We start from the raw sequence: 24172 nt of genomic DNA, 5'->3' as shown, positions 1-24172 counted from the left end.
AGCTTCTCCTTAACAAATCCTACTGTTTCTAATACAATATTTACTTCCCCTTGGTAGATTTTTCTTTCTTATTGGCATCTTTCTTTTTGACTTCTTTACTCAATTTTTTTGCCGCATTTTCCTCTTTCCTTTTTTGTTGCATCATCAGCTTTCTCCTTTTAGCAAATTCAGGTGCTAGCTCCAATCGACGCGGATTAAAATTGCATAAAGAATTCAACACCAATTGTCTGCCATCATTCATATCAGACAGTACCAGTGTTGCACATATCTATGCTCGAAGTACAACTCTTGAACTTGCCTGTATTTAAGAACTATATATATTAGTATCATGTAATCATAGTAAAAAAAAACAAAAAAAAACAAATTAACTAAAAAAATTGCAACTAACCCGCATCAACGCATCACAACTAAAAGCAACACCTTCAAACAACAACATACACATCATAGAAAATATATTCCACAATCTTAATCATATTCTTTATTATTCTTCCAACTAAACATCACCTCCTCCATTGCATAATCTCCAACTTCACTAAATTCAGGATGACCAAGACTATTGAATAATGTGCTCAAATGATCACACTACAAAAGGAAGAACAAAGTACAATAATTAAACAGCATATAATAAAAAATGTAACTTTAACCAAAATAAGTGTAACTTTTACAAAAACAAGTATTACTTTAACAAAAATTTAAACAATTACCAATATTACAGACAAATGCTTAATTGTTTCCATAATAGCTTTTTCATAAACCAAATTGTCCAATAATTGCATGGTTTTTTTCTTCATATTCAAAGCAAAAACCCAGAATTGGTGATACGCATAAATAGGAACAAAAACCTATCATTTGTAATTTAAAATACAAAAAATTAGAGATAAAAAAAAATGATGACAGATGTGAATTAAAATACACAACTGTAGAAATAATTATTAGCAAATCAACAACACTGATATCAAAATTGTTGTTTGTGACTTGAATCCATTCCTTCCAACAAACTTGAAGTTGATCCATAACATCAATATCATTTTCATCATCGCAAAGCTTTACCAAGTTAACCTAAATAACAATAAGACAAAAAGAAATCCATAAGAATTAACTATACAAACATCAATTAAAAGAAAAATATATATAGCTTTACATAAAAGTTACACTGCATTCAACACCAAAACAAAATTTTTTAGGACCTCCGTCGCGCATTCTTTCATTCTCATTCAGCATCATTGCCCAACACTCAATAACAGGTTGGAAAATCTCCAAATTAGCAGCTAAAGACACCATATTTTCTCTTGGAACACTATGAGTAAGATCAAACCACACCAAACACTCCCTAAATAAACAAAAACCAGTTAAAAAAAAAAGGAAAAAAAAACCAATAACTTTAAGAAATAAAAACATAACTTTAAGCAAAAAAAATATAACTTTAACCAAAATATAAATAACTTACTGATTCACCACTTGAATATCATCTAAGAAGCAATATCAACAATTTCCTGATACAACTTTGGTAGTTTTTTCAAAGATTTCTTATTGCTTTTCATCACATGGCCCACATCCAACATATATTTTTGCCTTACCATTACCCAAAACATTCATGATTATAGATGAGAAAGAACTTTCACCATACTCTAGGTTAATCTTTTCCATCACAGTCTGAACAATATTATTAACAAAATCACCCCCGGAACATTTTCCACTTTTCCACCATTCTCCCCACCCCCGACATTCACATCACAAGCAATATTTGAAATAACTCCTGGCAATTTCTTCACTAATAACATAATATCAACAATTTCATCAACAATCTCAAACATTCTTGGATCATAATCCTGACTTTGTAAGACAGGAGATGAACTACTAGAAGCACGAGCCACATCATGCTTCTTTAAACTTTCAACCTTCTTCAAATGATAGTTTGTAACAACTTTCATATTCCTCTTCATCAACAAAAATTGCTCATGAATAGTCTGAAAAATAATAAGTGAATAATTAGAAAGATAACTTTAGCTACAATAAGTATAACTTTTAACATAAAAAGTATAAGTTTAGCATTAATAAGTGAATAAGTAGAAAGATAACTTTAGCTACAATAAGTATAACTTTTAACATAAAAAGTATAACTTTAGCATTAATAAGTGCATCTTTTAACTTATATCAGTAGCAACAGAGTGAATTTCTTCATCAGATGTCATACTATTAGGAACATCAAACTTAATGATCCTTCTTCCTAGTGATGCATCATCAGCATTGTCAACTTGAGAAACTTCATTTTGCTTAGCTTCTTCAGGTGCAATTCGAAGAGGCAGCTACTCTCCGAACAAAAAATTCTGAGATATAGGGTATTTAGTAGTGTCCAAAATACCACAACCAAAGGACTTAGCCTCAACTTCTTTTTTCACCTATCACTGATTTTCTTATCAGTCCAGTGTTTGATAAGAGGCAAACTACAATCTTGTGCCTCATTCCTGAACTTCAGACGTTGAAAAAACACAACCTCCAACAACAAAATACAACCACCAACATTGTCTTGACTCTTACTTTTCTTATACTTCAAAATATCCCTACACAACCTTTCATGAACATATTTACACCAATTGAAATTCTTAATTTCATCAACATTTTCAAGAGCTTTAACAAAACTCAAATCAACAGTTCTATTTGCAACAGGTGCTAAAAAGGTAGCAAAAGCAACCATCACAAATAGTCTCTTAAACAACTCCCCACCATCCTTTAACTGAACAATCTTAGCCTCTAATTTATGCAAAGGTATGCCTGCACTACCAGGAACATCAAACATACTTCTCCATTCTTGTTTCAATTGAAGATCAGTACTTCTAGTACTCTCTACAACATCCATCCCATTATTCAAAGGTAACTCAAATACATCATAAACATCACAGGGAGAAATTAACAAAATCCTTCCCCTTTTTATAGAAAACATCCAACTAACAGGATCAAAATGATCAACGAACCAAGGAAGTAAAGTTGTAACAATTCTAGTCAACTTTAAATCCAACAAACCACCAAATCCTATTTCAACAACAGATTTAACTTGCTCATCAGAAAAATATTTCATGAGATCTACTAATGTGTGCGGTCTGCAATGGGTACTGATGAAAAACCTATCCAATCTGAATCAAAAAAAGAAGAAAGGAAAAATATAATGAACAACTATAACTTTAAAGAGAAGAAATACAACTTTAGCAATCATAAATGCAACGTTAGCAAACACAAAATTATAACTATAAATAAGTACTAAAATATAGCTTTAATATCATTATCCATAACTTTACATAAAATTATCATAAATATTGTATCAGCATATAAGTTAATTATCACATCTATCTTACTAACACAATGTCCATAACTTTAAGGGCATTATCCATAACTTTAAGAGCATAATCCATAACTTTAAAAATAATAACAATAACTTCAGAAAAGGGTACTTACGTTTCAACATCAGAATCAAAATCATCTCTCTCTAATATACTTTCAACAGCTTCATCTTCTTCAGCATCAGAATCCAGTCTGTTTCTATTTTCAATTTTGACAGCCTTGTCAACCACTCTCCGCTTCTTCTCAGCCGGACAACGATCATCCTTATTAGCTCCTTCTCAGCAGGACATACATTGTCCTTCACCATTTTCCGCTTCTTCTCGGCCAAACGACGATAATTTTTTTTTGGTGTTTTTTTCAACAGGAGCATTATTGGATGCCTTAGCTAGCTTTTTCTCAGGACGACGATAATCCTTTGCTGGATTTTTCTTAGCTGGACGGCGATCATCCTTTACCGGCTTCTTTGCTTTCACACTCAATTTTCTTTATTTCTTATTACTCTCAACATATTCTTCCTCACTTACTTCTTGTTCAGAATCCTCCTCACTTCCCTCCTCATCATCACCCTTATCCTCTTCTGAACCCTCCTCATCATCACCTTCATCCTCTTATAAACCCTCCTCCTCATCACCTCCATCCTCTTCAGAACCCTCATCCTCATCACCTTCATTCTGCTTGGAACCCTCATCCTCATCCCTCCATCAGAACCCTCATCCTCACTTTTATCCTCCTTCACGGCACCCTTCTTTACTGCAGCCTCCTTCACTACACCCTTCTTTACTACAACCTCCTTCACTACACTCTTCTTTACTACAACCTCCTTTACTACACCCTCCTTCACTGCAGCTTCCTTCACAACACCCTTTTTTATTGCAGCCTCCTCTACACTGCCTCCCTTCTTTCAACCCCTTTCCACATTAACATTAACTTCATTACTTACATCATTAGCACCTGTAGAAAATAATAGTATTAAACTGTAAATCATAACTTTAACTAAAAAAAGGTATAACTACAACTATAATTAACATAACTTTTATAAAACAATCAAACATATAATAAAACATAAAGCATAACTTAAGCAAACATTTATATAACTATAACAAGCTGACAATGCTGAACTTTATGATTAACATAACTTTAACTAAAAATAGTATAACTATAATAAAAATAACTTTTATAAAACAATATGACATATAATAAAACATAAAGCATAACTTAAGCAAACATTTATATAACTATAACAACTAATTTTGTAACTTTAACAAATGTACAAAAATCAAGAAATTGTAACTGTTAATAGAGAAATTGGTAAAACCTTGAGCATCATCAGATCCACCCACAGAGCTTCGCAAACCACGTCTCCTTCGAAAATTCAAAAGACCACCACTAAACTTCACCATCACAAATTCAAGAAATTAAACCCTAAAATTCAAAATAAGAACGATTAATTAATCAAATACTAACATCAACAACAAATTGAATGAAAATGCATGAAAAAACTGGAAAAAAAACTAGTAACACCTAAAACATTCAATCTAATATGAACACAATGAACCAGGAAACCATAAAATATGAACAAAATTACGATCAAAAACAAAAAAACCAAAAATCAAACTATATACTTACGAATACAACAAATTACAACAAAAACAAAGAATTCTACTTAAAAATTGAAATAAAGTAGAGAATACACATGCAAAATGAAAAACCATAACAAATCAACAATTACAACAACTAATGAACAAAAATTATGCGATTAAAACCAAAAATAATTTAAAAACTAACCTCAAAAACCGATGAGAATCCAAAATTCAATTCGTCAACTAAAGAAAATCAACAAAACAAAGGAAAGATGAAGAGAAATTTCAGAGAAATATGAACAGAGGAGAGAGAAATTGCAGAGCAGTAGCAGAGAAATAAATTGGAGAATAGAGTAGAAGAGTATACGCGCTAAAATGAAAAAAAAAAAAACGAAAAAAATATAACCGCTGGACTGGCACATGTGAGTCCAGTCCAGTCCAGAAGAGAGAAGTGGGCTGGTTTTACACTAAGTTAGTGTAAGCCGGCCTTTTTCAAGAATTTGTGTTTTGCAATTGTATTTCACCGAGTATTTATAGTGAAAGCACACTTCTAATAATAGCCTTACACAAGTCATATATTTCAACTTATAGATTACTAGCCTTATGAAAAACATTTCTATGCATTAAATGTCTTATAGTTCTACTGTGAATCATGGCTTGGGCATTCACATTGAGTATTCACATCTCATAACAAATTATTTTTACTAAATTGAATTTATTTTTACCAAATTAAATTTATTTTTTCTTAACTTAATTTTATAGAATTACATGTTTATGGTTTATATACATGATTACAACAACTAATTGAAAATTGTTGTACAAAGTAAATTTTCAGAACGAACATTACTATTATCATGAGCGGATACTTGAGCCAAGGTCCACCCATTACCCAAAAAAATTCAAGGTTAGCCCAATGTTTTACTTCAATGGTAACCTGATTCGTATCTTCTTCAAATAAACAAAAAACATGTAGTTGTGAAATTGCAATGTGAGAGACCCATCTCAATTTTTGCTTCCTCTAAATTAAACATTGTACTTTGTAATACTTTAGATAAAAGGTACTTTTGCACGAAGTGTAAAGCTACTTATTTTTTCTCAATTGCCTTAAACATGATTATTTATATTTATTTGTAGTAAAACAAACACAAAATTGATTCCAATGCAAGAGCATCTAAATGCTTTTCTTATTCATCCCTAATCAATTCATACTACAATCATTAATTCATTAGAATTCTCTTTAGAGTTGCTTTTTTAAATTAGGAAAAATTGTCAAGAATAATACGACCTTTCAACAGTCTTCTAAAAATAAAACGACCTTCTAATTATTCTGTAATAAAACGAACTTTGACATACATCTGCTATAAATAAATAGGATAAAAAACCGTTAACCTATCTCATGGGTTAAAGCGGACACTTGTCGCGATGTCATTGTTCAAGAATTTTTTTTTATTTTAAAAATTTTCTTTTAATAATAATAATAATGAATTAAAAAAAAAATAAAAAAATCCCCTCCCCATTCCAGTTTAGCAGCGTTCCCCCTCTCCCTCCCCGACCTCCTACCTCAGCGTTTCCCCCACCCCAACTCTAACCCGACCCTTTCTTATCTCCAAACCACCAGAACATGAGACCATACCTCGACCCTGACTTTGTTTTGAGTGGTTCAACCATGGTGGAGGGTGGGTTTAATGTTATGGGGCTCGTCCATTGATGGGGTGGGGTTTCAGGGCTCTTGGAATTGGAGGCTAAGGTGAGCTGGTTATATTGTGGAGGGGTAGAGGGTTTTGGGCTCTGTGGAAGGAATGGAGTGGTGGTTTCGGTCAGGCTACTAGGGGCTAGGGTGGGGGTATGTCGGAGTTGTATTGTGGAGGATAGGGTGAAGGCGGGCTGAGGTTTCGTCGGGGCTACTATTGGGGTCTCCGGCGACGGCTAGGGGATTCGTTGTTGGTGAGGGATGAAGTGGTGGTTGTTGACGAGAATGGCTAGGTTTGACAGGGTGGGAGCTGTTAAAGGTGTTTTTTTTTTTCAAAATTAAAATCATTTTTAAAAAGAAAATTGTATAAAAAAAAAACTTGACGAATTACAGCGCGACACATGTCACAATTTACCTACCAAACAAGTTACCAACCGGTTACGTCCTAATTTGAGCAAATGCATATTAAATGTCATTTTATTTCGAAATAATCAAAAGGTTATTTTATTTTTGGAAGACCAGTGAAATATGGTATTATTCCTGAAAATGTTTCCTTTAAATTAAAAAGCAACTTTATTTATTTTTATTTTAAAAACATTAGATTCAATGGAAATAAACCGTAAGATTTTTTTTTTGCATTTTCCCTCCATTTTTACTTCCATTAGTGGCACCATAGGTGAGTAAATGGTAATGTTTAATACTTTCACAGCAAGTTAGCAATCATGTTTAGTAATAGCTGATAGTTGATTGAAATAGTGGGTTGTAATACTTGTTTGATTAATTGGTTGTATTAATTGATTTGAATAGCTAGTAGTTGATCGTGTAAAAATGTTTGGTAAATAGTTGTTAATTGTTAACTATATTAGAGTGTGTAATAACCAAAAAGCTAAGTGTTCAATAATTTAATTTCAAAAGGCTCCTATGATGAGTTTTTTCTAAAATATTTTCTTTGAGCACAAAATGTTTTTTAGTAAGTTATTTACCAATCCTCCAAATTAGTTTTACAAATGGTCAAACCTTAAATAGACCTCAATAAGTTAAAACCTCTTCAAATAAACTCAAAATAAAGTGGTGAATTGCCTTTTATTTTTCCCAAAACATCATTGAAATTACAAGGAAAAGAAAAGGATACTCCCTCCATTTTTTATTTTTTTAGGTTTTTCTAAGCTATGCCCCTAAGGTAGTCGAGTTTCTAAGGTGTACCTATACTTTTTCAAATTTCTAAGTTGTGCCCCTCAACTCACTACCATTAATGAATGATACCCTCTTTTGGATTTCCACGTCACCTAAAGTTAACTATAAATTTAATAAAAAGATGAAAAAAGGTAAGGAAATGATAGGAGAAAGAAATCTTAGCCACCGCAACCCAATAACGAAAACTGAAGCCACGAAATCACACTGTCAATTAACTTTTAAACAACTAATAAGGGTACATTTTAGTATTGATAAGCAGTTGAAGGGCACGGCTTAGAAACTTGAAAAAGCATGGGTACACCTTAGAAATTCGACTACCTTAGGGATATAGCTTAGAAAAACCCTATTTTTTTTTAAAGTGTTACACTTTAACCAAAACATTATTGAAATTACAAGAGTAGGTTGGCAAAAACGAAGTGCAACACTTAAAAAACTAAGGGAGTAATAACTTCCCTTCAACCGATGTTCTCCAGTTGCTGTATCTAATTTTACATGCACACATAGTCTTGCTTAAGATGAGAGCTAGTAACCTCACACTGTCACACAAGTCCTCTTGGTAGCTGTTACCACATCCTAAACTCCCCGCCTTTCCGATAAGAGATGAGAATCGACTTGCCGCAAAGAGGGAGAGAGAAAGAGAGAGGAGTAAACCATATACTGTATATTCATAGAGGCAAAGATACTAAAACACAATTATTAATACAGAAAATTGCCAAGCATAAAGTTAACTGTAAAAAAAATGGATTGTGATGGTGATCACAAGATCTATTATACACAGGCCGTATATATCTGTTCCCCTAACAAGGACAAGTGAAATCTCATTTAATTTCAATCATCAATCCATAACGAGCAGCTTGCAGGCTATTCATCTACAGCAAAATCAAATCACTCGAGTTTCTCCAATTCACCCATCCTTTCAATGATAGCCTGCAATACAACAGTTTGAATTTTTCAATTTTCAGAAGAGATTCAAGCTACCATTATCATTCAGCAAGCTTCGGGCAAAGTAAAACCGTGAGGTAAAAGACTCAATACATGAAGTGATAAACTGTATTGTGGTGATAAACTGTATTGTAAGGTGCTAGATGGAAGGGAAACAGATAAAGGCCACAGCTAAGAAGCCAAAAAAATGAACAAGAAAATGAAGCAGCAACGGTAAGGACACTCACCTTCTTACTCGTTTCCTGAAGCTCTCCAGCAAGGATAAACTCATCAAGTATCAGGTAAACCTATACATAAATTAAAAGAGGGAATTAAGAAACCAGACATCACTGAAAAAGACACAAGTACAACCAAACCTACAGAACTGGCTCATCAACTACATCAGACTGTAGATCTGTGTAATTTAAGAAATACTCACTTTACATCGGACTATGGGAGGTACTTTACTAATGTACACTGACCATTTTTTCAAAGAAACACAAAAGGCTGAAGACTTGCTCAGATAGATGATACTAGTAATACGATTTTTCTGAACTAAGAGAGACAGACCAGAGGCTTGCCAAGAAGCAGAAGCCCCTAAAATTGGTTAGTGCCAACAACTCAACAAGTTGTAAGCAGCAATAAGGTTCAAAATCTACACATAGATAACTACTCTAGTCAATTGGATATCATAACATATAAAGTCATGTAACATTACTTATATTGGAGAGCACAAACATACAAGTTTGGTATGATACCTAATCATTCAAGGCATGAATAATTGCAAAAGCAGAAATTTGGCTTCTTATAAACTTAAGTGAAAAAGATGGAATAAAAGATAACTTTTTAAATTGAGTTGAACCATGATAGAAAAAGAAATTGTCAAATATAGCACAGACCTTGTGAAAATTGAAGACTAAATCCAGCTCACAAACATTGCTGAAAAAGTGGTCCAATATCTCCACAAAGAGATGAATGCACTCCAGGTATGCTAACTCATTATCAGTGATGTCAACGCACATGGAGAAAAATAATCCAGCATAACGCCTGTAGATAACCTTGTGGGTACGGAACTGAGAAAATAGTAACAATAAGATTTAACAATCTTATGAATTAACCTGAAAACTTAATTGAAATGAAGAATGAGGAAACCAAAATTTGTAGACTAAGGTGAGTAATACTTAGAAAGTTAGAAGGGATACCACAAGCAAATTATTCTAGAGCATAACTAGCAAGAGTGTAGAAGGGAAGGCAATTTCAATTTGTTTATGCAACAAAGAATAATGACACCAAAGGAGTGCCAATTACAATGAAAAAAAAAAAGGTAAGACAAGTTTCATGCCCAACGACCAAAACACTTTTAAGTCCCTTAAACAACAAAAAAAAAAAAAAAACTTGTTGACAAAGCTCATGCATGACTTATCTACAAAACCAAGGAATTACAACTGATGTTCTTGATGAAGTGATTGGCCCCTATTTTTAAAAATCCCCAAAAAATAACACTTTGATGGTGATCCCTACACTCCAATCTCTCTCTTTCTCTCTAGATGTAAAGAAGGGTTGTGTTTATCGTAAAATGATGGAGAGCAAAAAAAAGCTTGTTGGTTGTCTTTATATCATGAATGAAGGATAGAACATCTGAGTAACACCCCCTTGGCTGATGTTTTTTAATTGGCTTCCAAACACAGTAATGACAAATTTTGCATTGTTTTGATATACTGCATTGCAATACTAATGTCGCTTCTCATGTTCTGTCAACTGTGAAGGTAGTGCCCAAGTCCCAATCTTTGTGCGCAGCCTAGGTGGACCATGTCACGTGGATACTATCTGGATTAGTCAAAAATACATAATCTCTAGAAACACTTACCCCACTAAACTTTGCAAAGACATAATAACACATTGCCGAGGCTATGCAATGATGATCCAACTCATCTAACATCAAACAATATTTAAGAGACTAATAGTGGTATGTCACTTTTCTTGCTATGAAACAACAGGCAAGAAAGTTAAGGGATTGCCTTTTAAAAGGACTCCAGTAGTGTGAATACACTGAAAAAATGGGTTTAACAAACACTACCTATTTTTCTAACCATCATATTGATATAAAATCAACTCTAAACATCTTGCTCCCTCCCCACAAAGACAGATTAACTCATTTTAGAACTACCCTCAAATCTGTTGCAGAAGAAATAAAGGACGTAGTCAAAACTCACAAGAACTAGAGATTCGACCATGTTTGCTTTCCTAAACAATTTAGCACCAAAAAACCATAATTCACCTAGCCATCCATGACTTGGGAGTAAACAGTAGGCTACAAAGTCTTAGTGTATTCAAGTCCAAGATACGACCTCAATACACAACCATACCCTCTCTTCCACCCCGCCCCACAATAGCAAACTTTTGAATTCTGGAACAGTGGGCTTTCCGGAAGTTTGATTTCTGGAATTTTTGATATCTGATTCTTCATTGTTGTTGATTCATCTATTTATGATTATCAAACTCTCAAATCTTACTCCGATCCATCTCAATTTAGCTAATTGAGTTTTCTGCTACCGAAGAACGATTTCATTTCATACGATTATGGCGGTGTTGACTATATCCCCTTCCTTCCTTTTCTCCTTTATCCAAACAAGGGGGTTGAATTTCTTCCTCCCTTCACTTCCCTCATCTCCCTATCCCTTCCCTCCTCTTTCTTCCTAAATTTGTATCCAAACGAGCTTAAGTATTTTTTGCTCTTCTACTCTTTCTTTCATTGACACATTTTCACAACTATAATAGATGGTTCACTCAATAGATCATGAAACTTCCACAACTTACCTAAAAAACACCAAAATTTGGACTCTGTCAAAGGCAAACAATACTTTTCAAAGCATAACAATTCTCACTCATTCTACATCCATAATTGATGGTTCACTCAAAACATTAGAAAACTCACAACTAACCTAAAAAACCAAAAAATCATACCCAATTACGCATTTCACAAACAATACTAACAAATCATAACTATTCTTATCAATCTTATAAAGTTTAACCCCATCATATCTCAAGAAAATGCTCATACAAGTTAAAATCACGGCATTACAAACACAAATAATAATCCTCCAAAAATAAACCTTGAAAAGGGGGAAACACAAAGAACACAAACCTCAACAAAATTGGTGAATTTTGGGTCTCTATTTACAACCAATCGATGAACCTGAACAAAAATCATAAAAAATAATCCAATAAAAATCAATTTCAACCACAAATCAAATAAAAAATCAAACAAGTAGAGATGACAAGTGAAGCAAACCTCGTATTCAACTTTATGCTTCTCGGAATCCTCGAGAGGAACATAGTACTTTGCCAAACGCGTCTTTCCTTGTCTGTTCTGTAACAAAATGAATCGGATCTGCCATTTTTTTCCAGAAAAATTAGGGCACAGAAATTCAGAAAATTGAGATCGAGCTGATTAAAGAGTTAAAATTCATTACCATTTTTTTCTTCCTTGTTTGTTGTTGGGAGATCGGAAGTGAATGGTAGGTGAGAAGAGGTGAAATTTTCTCTCTCTAAATTAGATGTGTTCAACTTTGAATTGTGTAATGCCGGGAAATTAAGGAAGAAAAAGGCGCCGGCGACGAGAATTAGTGAAGAGGTAAACGGGTAATTGAGGTGCGGGGTGCAATTATTATTAGACCATTCTCAGCAGTGAGGAAAAAAAAAAACCTCTCAATCTCTCTCTACCCACTTTCTCACCCCTCCCATACAATTTCTCTCATCAAATGTTTTTTTCACCACAGCAATGAGGAGAAAAAAAACCTCTCATCACTTTCTCCTCCACTATTTTTTAATTTATTTTTTAATTACGTTTAAAAATAATTTAATAAAAATTTATAATTACGTTTAAAAATATTAATAATACTAACTGGAAATTTTTTTTATAAGAAATAATTATAATAATAATAATAACAAGAAGAAATTGGGAAAATATGTTAATTTCTCTAATTTATGGGTTTTTTTGAAAGTATATCAAAATGCATGTCTATTTATAGAGAAAAAAATTTTATGATCGTTGGTGAATTTTTTTTTTTTTTTTAAAATAATTACAACGGTTATATTTCAAATACAAAATATAACCGTTGTAAAAAAACAACAAAAGCAGTGGGGGCCACATGTTACTGTTCCTCACCAAAAGCCCTCAACTCTTGAGGGTTTTTATTTTCACTCATCGGTGAGTGTTTTTTCACTCACTGATGTAGTGTTCGGATTTTTTTTTTACACCCTTATTTTTACTCGTGAGGGCTTTTCTCCTCACTGCTGGGAGTGCTCTTACCGTCAACTCAAAAAAAAAAAAATTATTTTAACCTGTTTAACACGAGGTCAAATGGATATTTAGATGAAAGTAGAGGGTAAAGGATGCATTTTTATAGGATAATCAAAAGGTTGGATTTTTAAGGGAAAAAGTGCAAAGGTTGGATTTTCAATTTCTATTTTTCCTTTTTTTTTATTTTTTTTTTATTTTTTTCTTTTTTACCGAACAACTTAAATTGGTAGAGTCAAATATGTTATCGGCCTTGCCACATTGGTCAAAATTAGTCGAGAATCGTTTAGTTTATAACGGTTAAAGTTTCCAATAATTTTAAGGTCTTCATTTTTATTTTTATAAGGATGATGAATTGATGATACGACATGTAAATTTGTAACTTGTTTATTGCACTATCCCACTAACGACAAACCATATTAAGTATTATTGGCATGGTCGCACCCAAACTATAATTGGATGCAAATTGATCACTTCTCCAGAGAGCCAATGAATTGATGGGTAGTAAAAGAGTCAATAGTTGTCTTCAATATCTACCTATGTATGATTGTATCATTATAGTGGTAGGGTTGTAGGTTGCATGTAAAGATGGTTATGGGTTGTGCCTCGTGTTAAGTCTACGTGCTTTGGTTAGTTAAACTTGGCCTATGAGCAACATCGCAATGTCGAAATTTTCAAATGGTCATGCTTGGCTAGCGTGCCTAATCCAAATTTCTCTAATCCTAGCATGCTTTGTCGGGTTGTGCCATACTCTTTCAAATAAAGCAGTATGGGACTCAAGGTGTAGCCCACAATTCGGTTGTCGTGCCTCCACCGTGCCACGCTTCAAGCTGAGTCGGCCCAGTGCCATCTATAGTTGCATGTTTTCCATCTATAAATTTGGTGAAAAGGCTGGGACTAATATAATTATCTACCGGAGTAGCATCCAGTCATCCACATTATGTCAAAATTATACACAAACTAACATGAGACAAAATACTACAACGCAATTGCGAAAGGAGCAATGTCCAAATCAAAAGCGGGCTCAAAAGCAATCTAAATCTGATTAATTAGGTAAACCATGTCTACTTTTGAACCCAATTGCTAAGGATTAAGAGCAATTAAAAAGGACACCTCCTCTAACTAATTGCGATACTACTCTACAACCACAATGCAAATAACAAAAGTCTAGTGAAGTGGGAGCCAAGAAATGAAGCAGAAGCCACTACTACTACTACTCTCATCCCCATTTTATGATCCACTATATAACAATTTTAATCATTTCAATTAACAAAGTATAGTTAATATGGCATTATCAACTTAACTTCTCTTTTGTCTTTTTACCAATCAATATCATTGGTATAAAAAGACTCCATTTGTTTTCATCTTCATTAATTTCCAATGAAAGTTTTAGTTGACTACCAATTGATACATATATACATAACACAAGTTGTACACTTATACATCAATTGAGACATCGAGGTCAGGATGGAAAGCGAGCATGGGGGCGTGGTGGTCAAGGGAAGGGCGATCATTGATACACGGCCACCTTTCCGGTCAGTTAAAGAAGCAGTCGCGTTGTTTGGGGAGAGGGTGCTAGTTGGGGAGATTTATGCCAAGCAACTCAAAGAGGTTAGACATGCTTACTCTTTCCTACGAGATACATTATGCATGCTCGAATTTATGCAATAGATAGCTTAGGTACATTAATTTTTGTAAAAAAATATTGCATAAATTATGTATGTAGCTAGGAAGGAAAGGACGGTATTGTTAGTTTAAGTATGTTGTCCATATTCAGGTTTCGTTTTATATAGTGGTATCACTGGTATGAGTTAAAGTTATCATGACACAATTAATTAAAATACATAAATTAATTGACAAATTAAAGTAATTCAACAATCTTTCAAAATAATTTATATTTTACATAAGCAATCAATTCCTTCCAATTGGAATTATTGGTCACGACATTCTTTCGCCCTTGTATGGTATAATTAAGAATATATTGTTCCGTCAAAAAATAATTAAGAATATATTGTAACAAATTTATACAAAAACCTATAAATTAGGAGTATAATAGTTGTGTGCTTTTTTTTTTTTGGTACCCAACATTTATATTGAATTATGATATTATTAGAAAACCCAAACTCTATACTATTTTAGAAAATGTAACAATTTTTTTTTTCAAATTAAACATCTTAAATCATAGTATAGGACATATAATATATGCGACTATTTAGACGTGCAGTTAGCTATAATGTATAGAAAAAGTATAACATTGTATGCTGACATGTTTCAATTCCAACTTGATACATATATGCTTAAATGTAGATACAACAAGTGCCCAAGAAGGAAGATTTGGAGGAAAAAAAAGTGGAAATCGTATCGAGTGAATTAGAAGAAACGAAGCAAAGTCTACAAAAAGCAAGAGAAGAAGGCAATTACATGGCAAATTGTCTAAAATCACTAAAACAACAACTTGAAGAAACAAAGAGAGAGCTTCATACTTTGAAAGCTGCAAAAGATGTGGTAAAAGATCATCATCATCACACGAAAGCAATCAATCCGGAGATTGAAGAGCTCAAATTTGTTGAGACTAACGCTAATAAATTCGATAATAATAATCGCGGTATTAGTTATGATCATCAACAAGAATTATTCCAAAAGAAAAAGTTTGTAACATTTGCAAGTCCACCCTCTTTAACTAGAGAAATCAAGCAAAATGATGAAAGAACAAGCAAGTTGGAAAGATCTTCTTCTTTTAGGAAGGATGGAAAGAAAAAGCCGAGTGTTGCAATTATGGGATGGCTTTTTTCTAGGAAGAAAAGAAGTGATGAAGGTAATCTCGAACGTTCTCCTAAAGTTTGAAGAGCTAGCTAGTAATGAATAAAATTACCTAGCTAGCTACCTCGGTCTGGATTTAGAAATTGCATTATTATTTAAAATTATACTATCAACGTAATAGTTGATTTTGGCAATGGAGTGAATAATTGTAATTTCAATCAAGATTGAGGGATAAAAAAAATAGTATTGGATATTGCGATAACGCATACTCCATATATCTTGGAGTGTTATATCCATTTAGGTTTTCCAAATTTTGTTTATTACTTCGTGCTTCTTCAATTGAGCAACACCATATGCCAATATGATTGGACATTACTTCTATGTTACAATTTCCAAAGAGTATTTCTTTTTGATATTGATGAAATATATTCTCTCTCCTTCAATCAATTATGGAGTATATCAAAGCAGAAAAGCTAAATGGTCTAAATGGGTTGATTATTTTTTTTTAATTTTTTTTTTGTAAAAAGCATAGGCATGAAAATAAAAAGAAGAAAGTTGCAATTGTAACCATGGGACTAAAGGTGGGCATGACTAGGCTAGCACGAGGGTCTGTAAGATAAGGCACGAAAATGGGTTGATCAAATATGGGTGTGACACGATATGAAAAGCAGGTAAGCGGATATATATTGTACACGATCTATAATTTTCAAGAAATAACTCAAAAGGATAATAGAAAAATTACATTTTAAAGAACCAGTCAATTGTAATAAATACGAAGTAAAATCTTAATTTTTTTTTGAAAGAAGTAAAAGCTTAATCAATTACATTATACTAAAGGCGAAACCAGAAATAACACTTGTTATTTTCTGGTTAAAAATTTTCCCGCCTTTGTTTTCTTTCCTTTCCTTTTTTTTTTTTTTTTTTTTTTTTTTTTTTTTTTTTTTTGCCAAATTTTAATGACATCCATTTTATAACCTACAATAATACTTATTTTCATTTTTACAATGTATTTAATCCAATTATACTCATAAACTAATATACCAATCAAATCAAATCAAATATACACCCATAAACTAACATAAGAAAATATATACCCATAAACTAATATAAGAAAATTTATACATAGTAAATATATCAACCATATCGTTCACAAAACAGAAATAATGAGAAAAAGCAGAATAAAATCTTAAATATTGTAATATAATTTTTATACTCCATAATACTATCTAAATATAGTTTTATTTGTATTTTATTTTTATATATATCCATTTACCTTTAAATATTAATTTTATATGCATGATTAACAATGGAAACAAAATTTTAATTTTCCATATTTATATAAGATATTTACACTATATAAAAACCATATATAATCATTGATCACGACTGATTTGGGTTTTAAATCTTTATTATATTGTTTAACCATTATTATACTGTTTAACCATAATTTTCATTCATTTATGGCTAAAAATTTATTATTCATCAAGGACATAAGTTCTACTACTGAAAATGTAACCTTGCGAGTTACAGTCATCCGTTTATGGGCACAATCGTTCTCCATTCCTGCTAATATCTATTCTATTGAGATGGTGTTATTGGATGAAAAGGTATTGTTGTGTTAATTATAAAATAAATAAATAAATAAAATTTAACATACAATGACCAATTGTATTTCTTCGTATACTATAGTTTGTTATTACTTTTAATTGGGAATCATCACTCATTTCCTTATCCATATTGATTAGATGCTATTGTTTAGTTTTTTCTATGTTAAGTGCTATTATCCCTCTTTAGGGACCTGCCCCTCTTTCTCCTCAATAATAATAATAAAAAATATTTTAAGATAATGCATGCACTCCACAATACTATTAAATATGTGTATTATACGACAAGTAACAATTAAAATTCTTAAGCAATGGTAAAAGATTTAAGAAATGGTCAGATTTAGGTCCGTGCAAATTATTATTCATTTATAAAACGTTATTGTCTAAATTATTTTGTCCTTATAAATAAAATATATGTATTAATGTATATAATTATAAGCATGGTTAAACATTTACTAATTTAATTTCCAATTCTCCGTAAAAAAAAAAATTAACAATAGTCATTACAAAGAGGTCTTATATAACGACCATAATAATAATAATAATAATAATAATTATAATAATAATAATATAATAATAATAATAACAACAATAATTCAATTGTATTCGTGCATGGCACAGGGGTCTTACACTAGTTGATGATTAAGTAAAAAAATCTTGAACCCAAAAATGAAGTATTTGTTAGAAAATTTAGAGTGAATGTTGGAGAGCCGCGCCCGCGGCCTTGGCAGCCGCGCCCACGGCGGATAGGGAGAGCCTTCTCCAAGCCCGCGGCCAGCCATCTATAGAAAGAAGAAATTTTACATCTCCCTCTGTCCGCGCCCGCGACACTTCGACAGTTGCAATTTCTTTCGTTCCTTTTAATGAAAATTGGACAAAAGAAGGAGATAGGATACTCATATTTTTCAGTTTTCTTTCTTCCCCAAAAAGTTCTCTCTCCACACTTTATTTGAAGAAACTTGCAATCTCTTCATCTAAACCTCTATCATTTTAAGTTTTCTTTGAGAATTTGATCATCTTACTACCATTCTTAGTGCTAAGATCGTAGTGTTCGTCTATTGTATCTCAAAGTGAATTTCCGATTCAACCCAAGCACCGTTGTGGGGGAAATAATCGCTTTAGGAAAGTGTTTACACGCCTTAGACGAGTATCAAGTATTGAAGACTCATGTGGTCCTTGGTATTCTCATGTTATTGTTGGATTCATTGGCTTGGAGTAAGGCAAGTGTATATCTTTCATACTTGTAGTTTAGTTTGATTTTATCTGTAATTTTCATTCTAGACTTGTTTTGCTTTGATTGTATGTGTAATTGAATTTATACGTATATTGTAATTTTCTTATTTTCCCTTATTTTCGTTGTACTAGAGTTTGTACAAGTAGGAGTATTTCCTAACAGTATTTACATTTAGTAATGGTTTGGTTAGTTGGTTCAAGTAAATTTTGAGCCCAAAGGCATCACGTTGTAATAATATACGCCTTGGTTTGTTTGAATGCGGTGTGAGCTTGATATTTTTCGAACATTGAAGTACGATGATAGCCAGCATCCATGAAGCTTAAGAGGGCATAATCAGCGGTCAAGTCTACCCTGACAATCTTAGGCAAGGGATGATAATCTTTCGTACAGGCTTTGTTTAAATCCTTGAAATCAACCTATTTTTATTTAATCCAATTTCCACATTCTTATTTCATATGATTTTTTGGACAACTCTTATTTCATTTGATAATAAAATATTCTCTTAATTATATTCTGATATCAAAAATGAAAATTGTTTTATTGATATTCTCTATATTTTAAATGTTTCATTCAAACTTTCTGCAATATTCACATAAAGTTAGAAGCGCACTTGGTATTAGATGAGATGAGATATATTCATATATATCATTCTAAGCAATATTCATATATATATCATTCTAAGCAATATGTTGAGATCCTAAAATTGAAAAGGTTGATCGATCATTCTTGAAAAGGAAGTCTAACTATGAATTATTTCATTCTTAAAAAGGTACATTGTAAGGGTTATGATCAAGTGCGTAGCGAAAGGCTGGAAGATATAGAGATGTAGAGATTGAAATAATCAATCGAAAGATACCTAACACGACAAACTAATTATTCCACATACGAATTCTTTAATATATTTATGTTACAAGTAGAAAATATAGATAGGCATGCATGATTTATTGGCCACTAACAATACAAAACCAAATCAAACTATTCACTAAACTAAAGATCGATGCATACCAAAAATTTAAAATAAAAATCTAGGGATGTTTCTATGAAGACAAAATTAAGTTGTTATATAGATTATCCATAATTTATCATCCTCCTCTCTTCAAAATCACATTATATATTGTGCACTTTTGAAATAAATTTATAGTTGCATTTTTTTGATACACAAAGTACTACTTCATCTGTTATATAACTTATATAGTTACATGGTATTTGGTTCATGATAATTTATGTGGATGTCAATTAACTTAATTGATTAAAATTTAGGTAGTAATACTCAAGACCTGAGATCAAATTCCTTTCACTATTCTACATCGCAACCCTTATAACTCTCTTTATCAATTTTTTTTTAAAAATAAATCATACTAAATCATGATATATATTCTAACCACTTTTTAAATTTTCCAAAAGGAAATTTTATACAGATTTAGTCATGCGTTCCTTACTGCCATAAGTCATACTAAATCATGACACAAAAGTATAAAACTCTTACCATTTATTTTTTGGTTACAAATTATGTCATGCGTGCACCTACTACTCAAGCAGAAGGCCACAATTAAGAAAATGACAAGTACATAGAAATAAATAAATATATATATATATATATATATAAATATATATATATATATATAAATATATATATATATATATATATAAATATATATATATATATATATATATATATATATATAAATATATATATAAAAAAAAAAATATATATATATATATATATATATATATTTTTAATGAGTCAAAAATGTCAACTCTTATCATCTCATACTATCTTTCTAGCCCCCATATAAGGATTCTCTCTTCCATACACAACACACTCTTTCTTCTTCTCTCTTTACTCACTAACCTTGCTTTAACTTAATAAGTACCTTCCAAAATATCTCCACTCCATATTTGAAACATCCACATATTATATCATCTACTTATGTATAAAAATTCGCAAGTTTTATTTGTTCATACTTCCTCCACGTGTGGTAGACTGTATTTTTTTTTTTTAAAAATAAAAAATACTTTATGCTACGTTAAACTGGTTTGAGTTTGAAGATTAGGCAAATTATACTTCGTTAAAAGTAGGAAAGATGGTACTCCACAACAAGAATTCCTACCCAAAGTGTCATGTAGGTTTTAAATCTTTTAATACTTCGTATTACAATTTCAAAACCCTCATATACAATGTTTTTAGTGAGATGACATTCTCGATAAAACTCAACTAGAAACCAATTATTGCCCATGAAAAACTAAATATTATGCATAAGATGCACTTAAAATCCGTAAGTTGAAAAATTCAACTTAAACAATTGATATGCAATCATAGCATCGAGGATGGGAGGTTAATTCCTAAAAGAGACTATCCTACTACTGATCTCACTTGTGGAATACGTAGGTTCTAATGAAGATGACCCGACCCCATGACTCTTGAATCTAATTATACGCAATTTATTCCAACACCTACCACCTTCAAGTTCTTTGTCACGACAAGGAGACACGGAAGATTGTACATGTTAAAGAGTGAAGAAGAAAGGTAAAATGCATCCCATGTATTGTTTTTGAGGTCCAAGAAGCATAAATGAACAACCCATGAGCGTCTTATGGCTAGTGTCTGTGATAGATTTTGTTAATCCTCATATATGTCTTACTTAGCAGGTCGTGATGTACCCCCACTCCCTGGTATTGTTATTGTGTTAGTATGGTTAAGAGAGTTAAACTCTCTCTTTGTATTACTTGCAGTCTCGAGTCGGTTGCGAACTAGTCTTCTTTTATCCAATCTAATTCGACCTATTGTTTGCTAATAACTTGTCCACCTAACACCATTTACAAACATTTTTCGGCTATTTCACCAAATGCCACTGAGTAATTGCGAAATTCACCAAATGCCATCCAACTTTTCAAAATTCACCAAATGCCGTCGAATTTTAAGAAAATTTACCAAATGCCATTAATGACTAACGGCTGTTAGTTGACCGTTAGTTGACCCACCCCCTTGCCACGTGTCACCTTCTGATTGATCCTTTTTTAAAAAAAAAAAAAAAAATAAAAAATTAAAAACCAAAAATATTTTTATAAAAAGTTACAAAAAATAAAAAATAAAATAAAAAAACCCACAAACCCCAAACCCCAGCAGCCACCAGCCCACCCACGAAACCCTAGCCAGCCACCACTTGCCGGAGCAAAATCCGACCAGAACAACGAAAGGGGAATATTTTCGTTCATACAAGGGGAAGAACAACGAAAGTTTGATCTTCAATTCGACAAGTTGTGTCGAAATTGATTGAGGGCTTTGTTTTCTTTTGATTTCAATTGCAAAATCATGTAAATAATTGTTATTTTCGTTTTATAATCAAAGAGTTTGATTCAAAATTAAAAAAACCCTAACTTTTTCCCCAATTTGATTTTGAATAAAAATCATCAAATTAATTCAATAAGATTGATAATTGATACCAAAATCTTGTTTTGGGATTAAAATCGAACATCAAACCGCAAGAAAATCGTGATTTTATTCGAAATTGTTCGAATTTTGGGTCGCATCGTTCTTGTTCGTCGCGGCACCGTGGCGTGGTTGCGTTTGGTGGCTGGAAGTTGTTCCTGGCTGCTGCGTTGGAACCCACTGACGTTTCGGCTGGCTGCGTTGGCTCGCATTTTTCCTGCGATCGTTGGCTGCTGCGTTGTTTGGAAATTCAGCCACCTGCTGCTGCGATTGTTCTTGGTTGCTGCCTGCTGCTGCGTTGGCTGGACCTTCCTCTAGCTAACGTGGCAGCATGTTTTATTAAATATTTTTTTAAAAAAAACAAAAACAGTATATTAAAAAAAAAATAAATAAAAAAAATATTTTTGGTTTTTAATTTTTTTTTACAAAACGGATCAATCAAAAGGTGACACGTGGCAAGGGGGTAGGTCAACTAACAACCGTTAGTCATTAATGGCATTTGGTGAATTTTCTTAAAACTCGGTGGCATTTGATGAATTTTGAAAAGTTGGATGGCATTTGGTGAATTTCGCAATTACTAAGTGGCATTTGGTGAAATAGCCGAACATTTTTTTTTTTTAAAAAAGGCAAATTTGTCAATAAAAATCTTTTAAAAGCATAATTTTAGGAGAAAAAAGCTTTTATAGTTTTTTGACAATAAAAAACGAGGGAGCCCAGGTTGATCTCCGTGATAAACGGATATCTTTATCTCGGTGGTAAAATTGTAAATATTTTTACATTTTGAATAAAATAAAATAAAATAAAAAATCACCATCATCTTCCTCCTCACTCCACCGTGACCCATCTCCATGATTAATAAAATAAAATAAAATCCATGGTTTCCTTTCCTCCTTCCTTCACATTCCCGACCCTGCTAGCACCTTCATCTTCTTCCTCCTTCTCTGATCCCCAAACACCTTAATCTTCTTCGATTTCTTCTTCAAGATGCTTCAATGGTGAATACGAAACCTCAAAACCATTTTCGGCGACTTCGCCGTCAAATCCAACGAAAACCCTATGTAAAAATGTAGAAATTAAGGGAATGACACCTAAGGGGAAACTGTTTTCGTTTGCTTATTTGATTTCCCCCTTCTATTGGTATTCACCATTGATGGAGCTCGTCAGCTTCTTCGATTTCATCAGATTTGCATTCTCCCATTAAAGCTGCTTGGAGGATCTCCTCTTTCAAATGGCAAAAATACCCCTCATTTTAACTGCGAAATGACCACAATACCCTGTGATAAACTTCACATGTTTATCACCGAGATTAACTTGTAGTTACCCATAAAAAAACCTCAAACCAATTTTTTTTAAGAAAAGACCTCCACTTACTTTTGCGACGTTGATTAACAGTTGTTTGCATTGAACATGGAAAGGATAGGTTAGGTATCAACTGTTGCTAAAGAAAAAACATAAGGTCATCAGCTCATCACTAAGATCCGCTAGTAAATATCAGAAATGGGTAAGGTTTCTTCTTTTAAAAAAAAAAAATTAAAGTAGGAAGTTTTTGGTTCCAAAAAAATTTCAAAAGTCTTTTCTCGTAAAACGATGGTTATAATAGGTTTTTTCTAACAAAATTTCCACATAACTACAACCTCTCCCATTAAACAAAAACAAAATACTATCTTCTCTTCAAATTATTTATAGTGACTGTTTAAAAAAAAAATTATTTATAATAATAAGATATTTTTTACCCACAGTTTACTCTGAATCATTACAAATTATTTAAAATGGATTAGATATTTTTTACCCACAGTTTACTTTGAATCATTACAAATTATTTAAAATGGATCTAATAATAGTAGATCCTTCTTCATTCTTGTCCCTAACACTTTGAAGCCAATTCGTACTTAAATTGGCAACATTGTGACCACACCCTCTCCCTTTCCCCCACCCCACCCCACCCCACCCCTCCTTTTCCCCATTCCTGATTCCCCCACCCTCCCCCTTTCCCCCTACTAGAAACGCCCCCCCCTTGTTCCCCACCGTGAGTCGACCCCCCTTCCCCTTTTCCACCCAGCTATGCCGCCCCCAAACCCTTAAACCTACCATTAACACCATCCTAAACGGGTTTAGGGTTTTGG

The 24172-nt window shown here is 32.6% G+C and overlaps 2 protein-coding genes across 2 annotated transcripts; one reads left to right on the top strand and one right to left on the bottom strand.

The window, feature by feature from the left end:
* Nucleotides 1-8202: 8202 nt before the first annotated feature.
* Nucleotides 8203-12617, bottom strand: LOC110694692 (AP-2 complex subunit sigma). Its single transcript, XM_021871859.1, has 6 exons — nt 12195-12617; nt 12014-12112; nt 11867-11917; nt 9621-9794; nt 8970-9029; nt 8203-8727 (listed from the first exon to the last, which is right to left on the bottom strand). Exons 1-6 carry the CDS (start codon nt 12195-12197, stop codon nt 8686-8688), a joined length of 429 nt encoding a protein of 142 aa, XP_021727551.1. The 5' UTR covers nt 12198-12617; the 3' UTR covers nt 8203-8685.
* A 1764-nt stretch (nt 12618-14381) lies between these two features.
* LOC110694805 (WEB family protein At2g17940-like) lies at nt 14382-16635 on the top strand. The gene is made up of 2 exons (XM_021871973.1): nt 14382-14632; nt 15329-16635. Exons 1-2 carry the CDS (start codon nt 14489-14491, stop codon nt 15863-15865), a joined length of 681 nt encoding a protein of 226 aa, XP_021727665.1. The 5' UTR covers nt 14382-14488; the 3' UTR covers nt 15866-16635.
* The last annotated feature ends 7537 nt before the right edge of the window (nt 16636-24172 follow it).

Source organism: Chenopodium quinoa, unplaced genomic scaffold (assembly GCF_001683475.1).
Source record: "Chenopodium quinoa cultivar QQ74 unplaced genomic scaffold, ASM168347v1, whole genome shotgun sequence".
NCBI lineage: Eukaryota > Viridiplantae > Streptophyta > Magnoliopsida > Caryophyllales > Amaranthaceae > Chenopodium > Chenopodium quinoa.
This window is presented reverse-complemented; position numbering and strand designations above follow the sequence as displayed.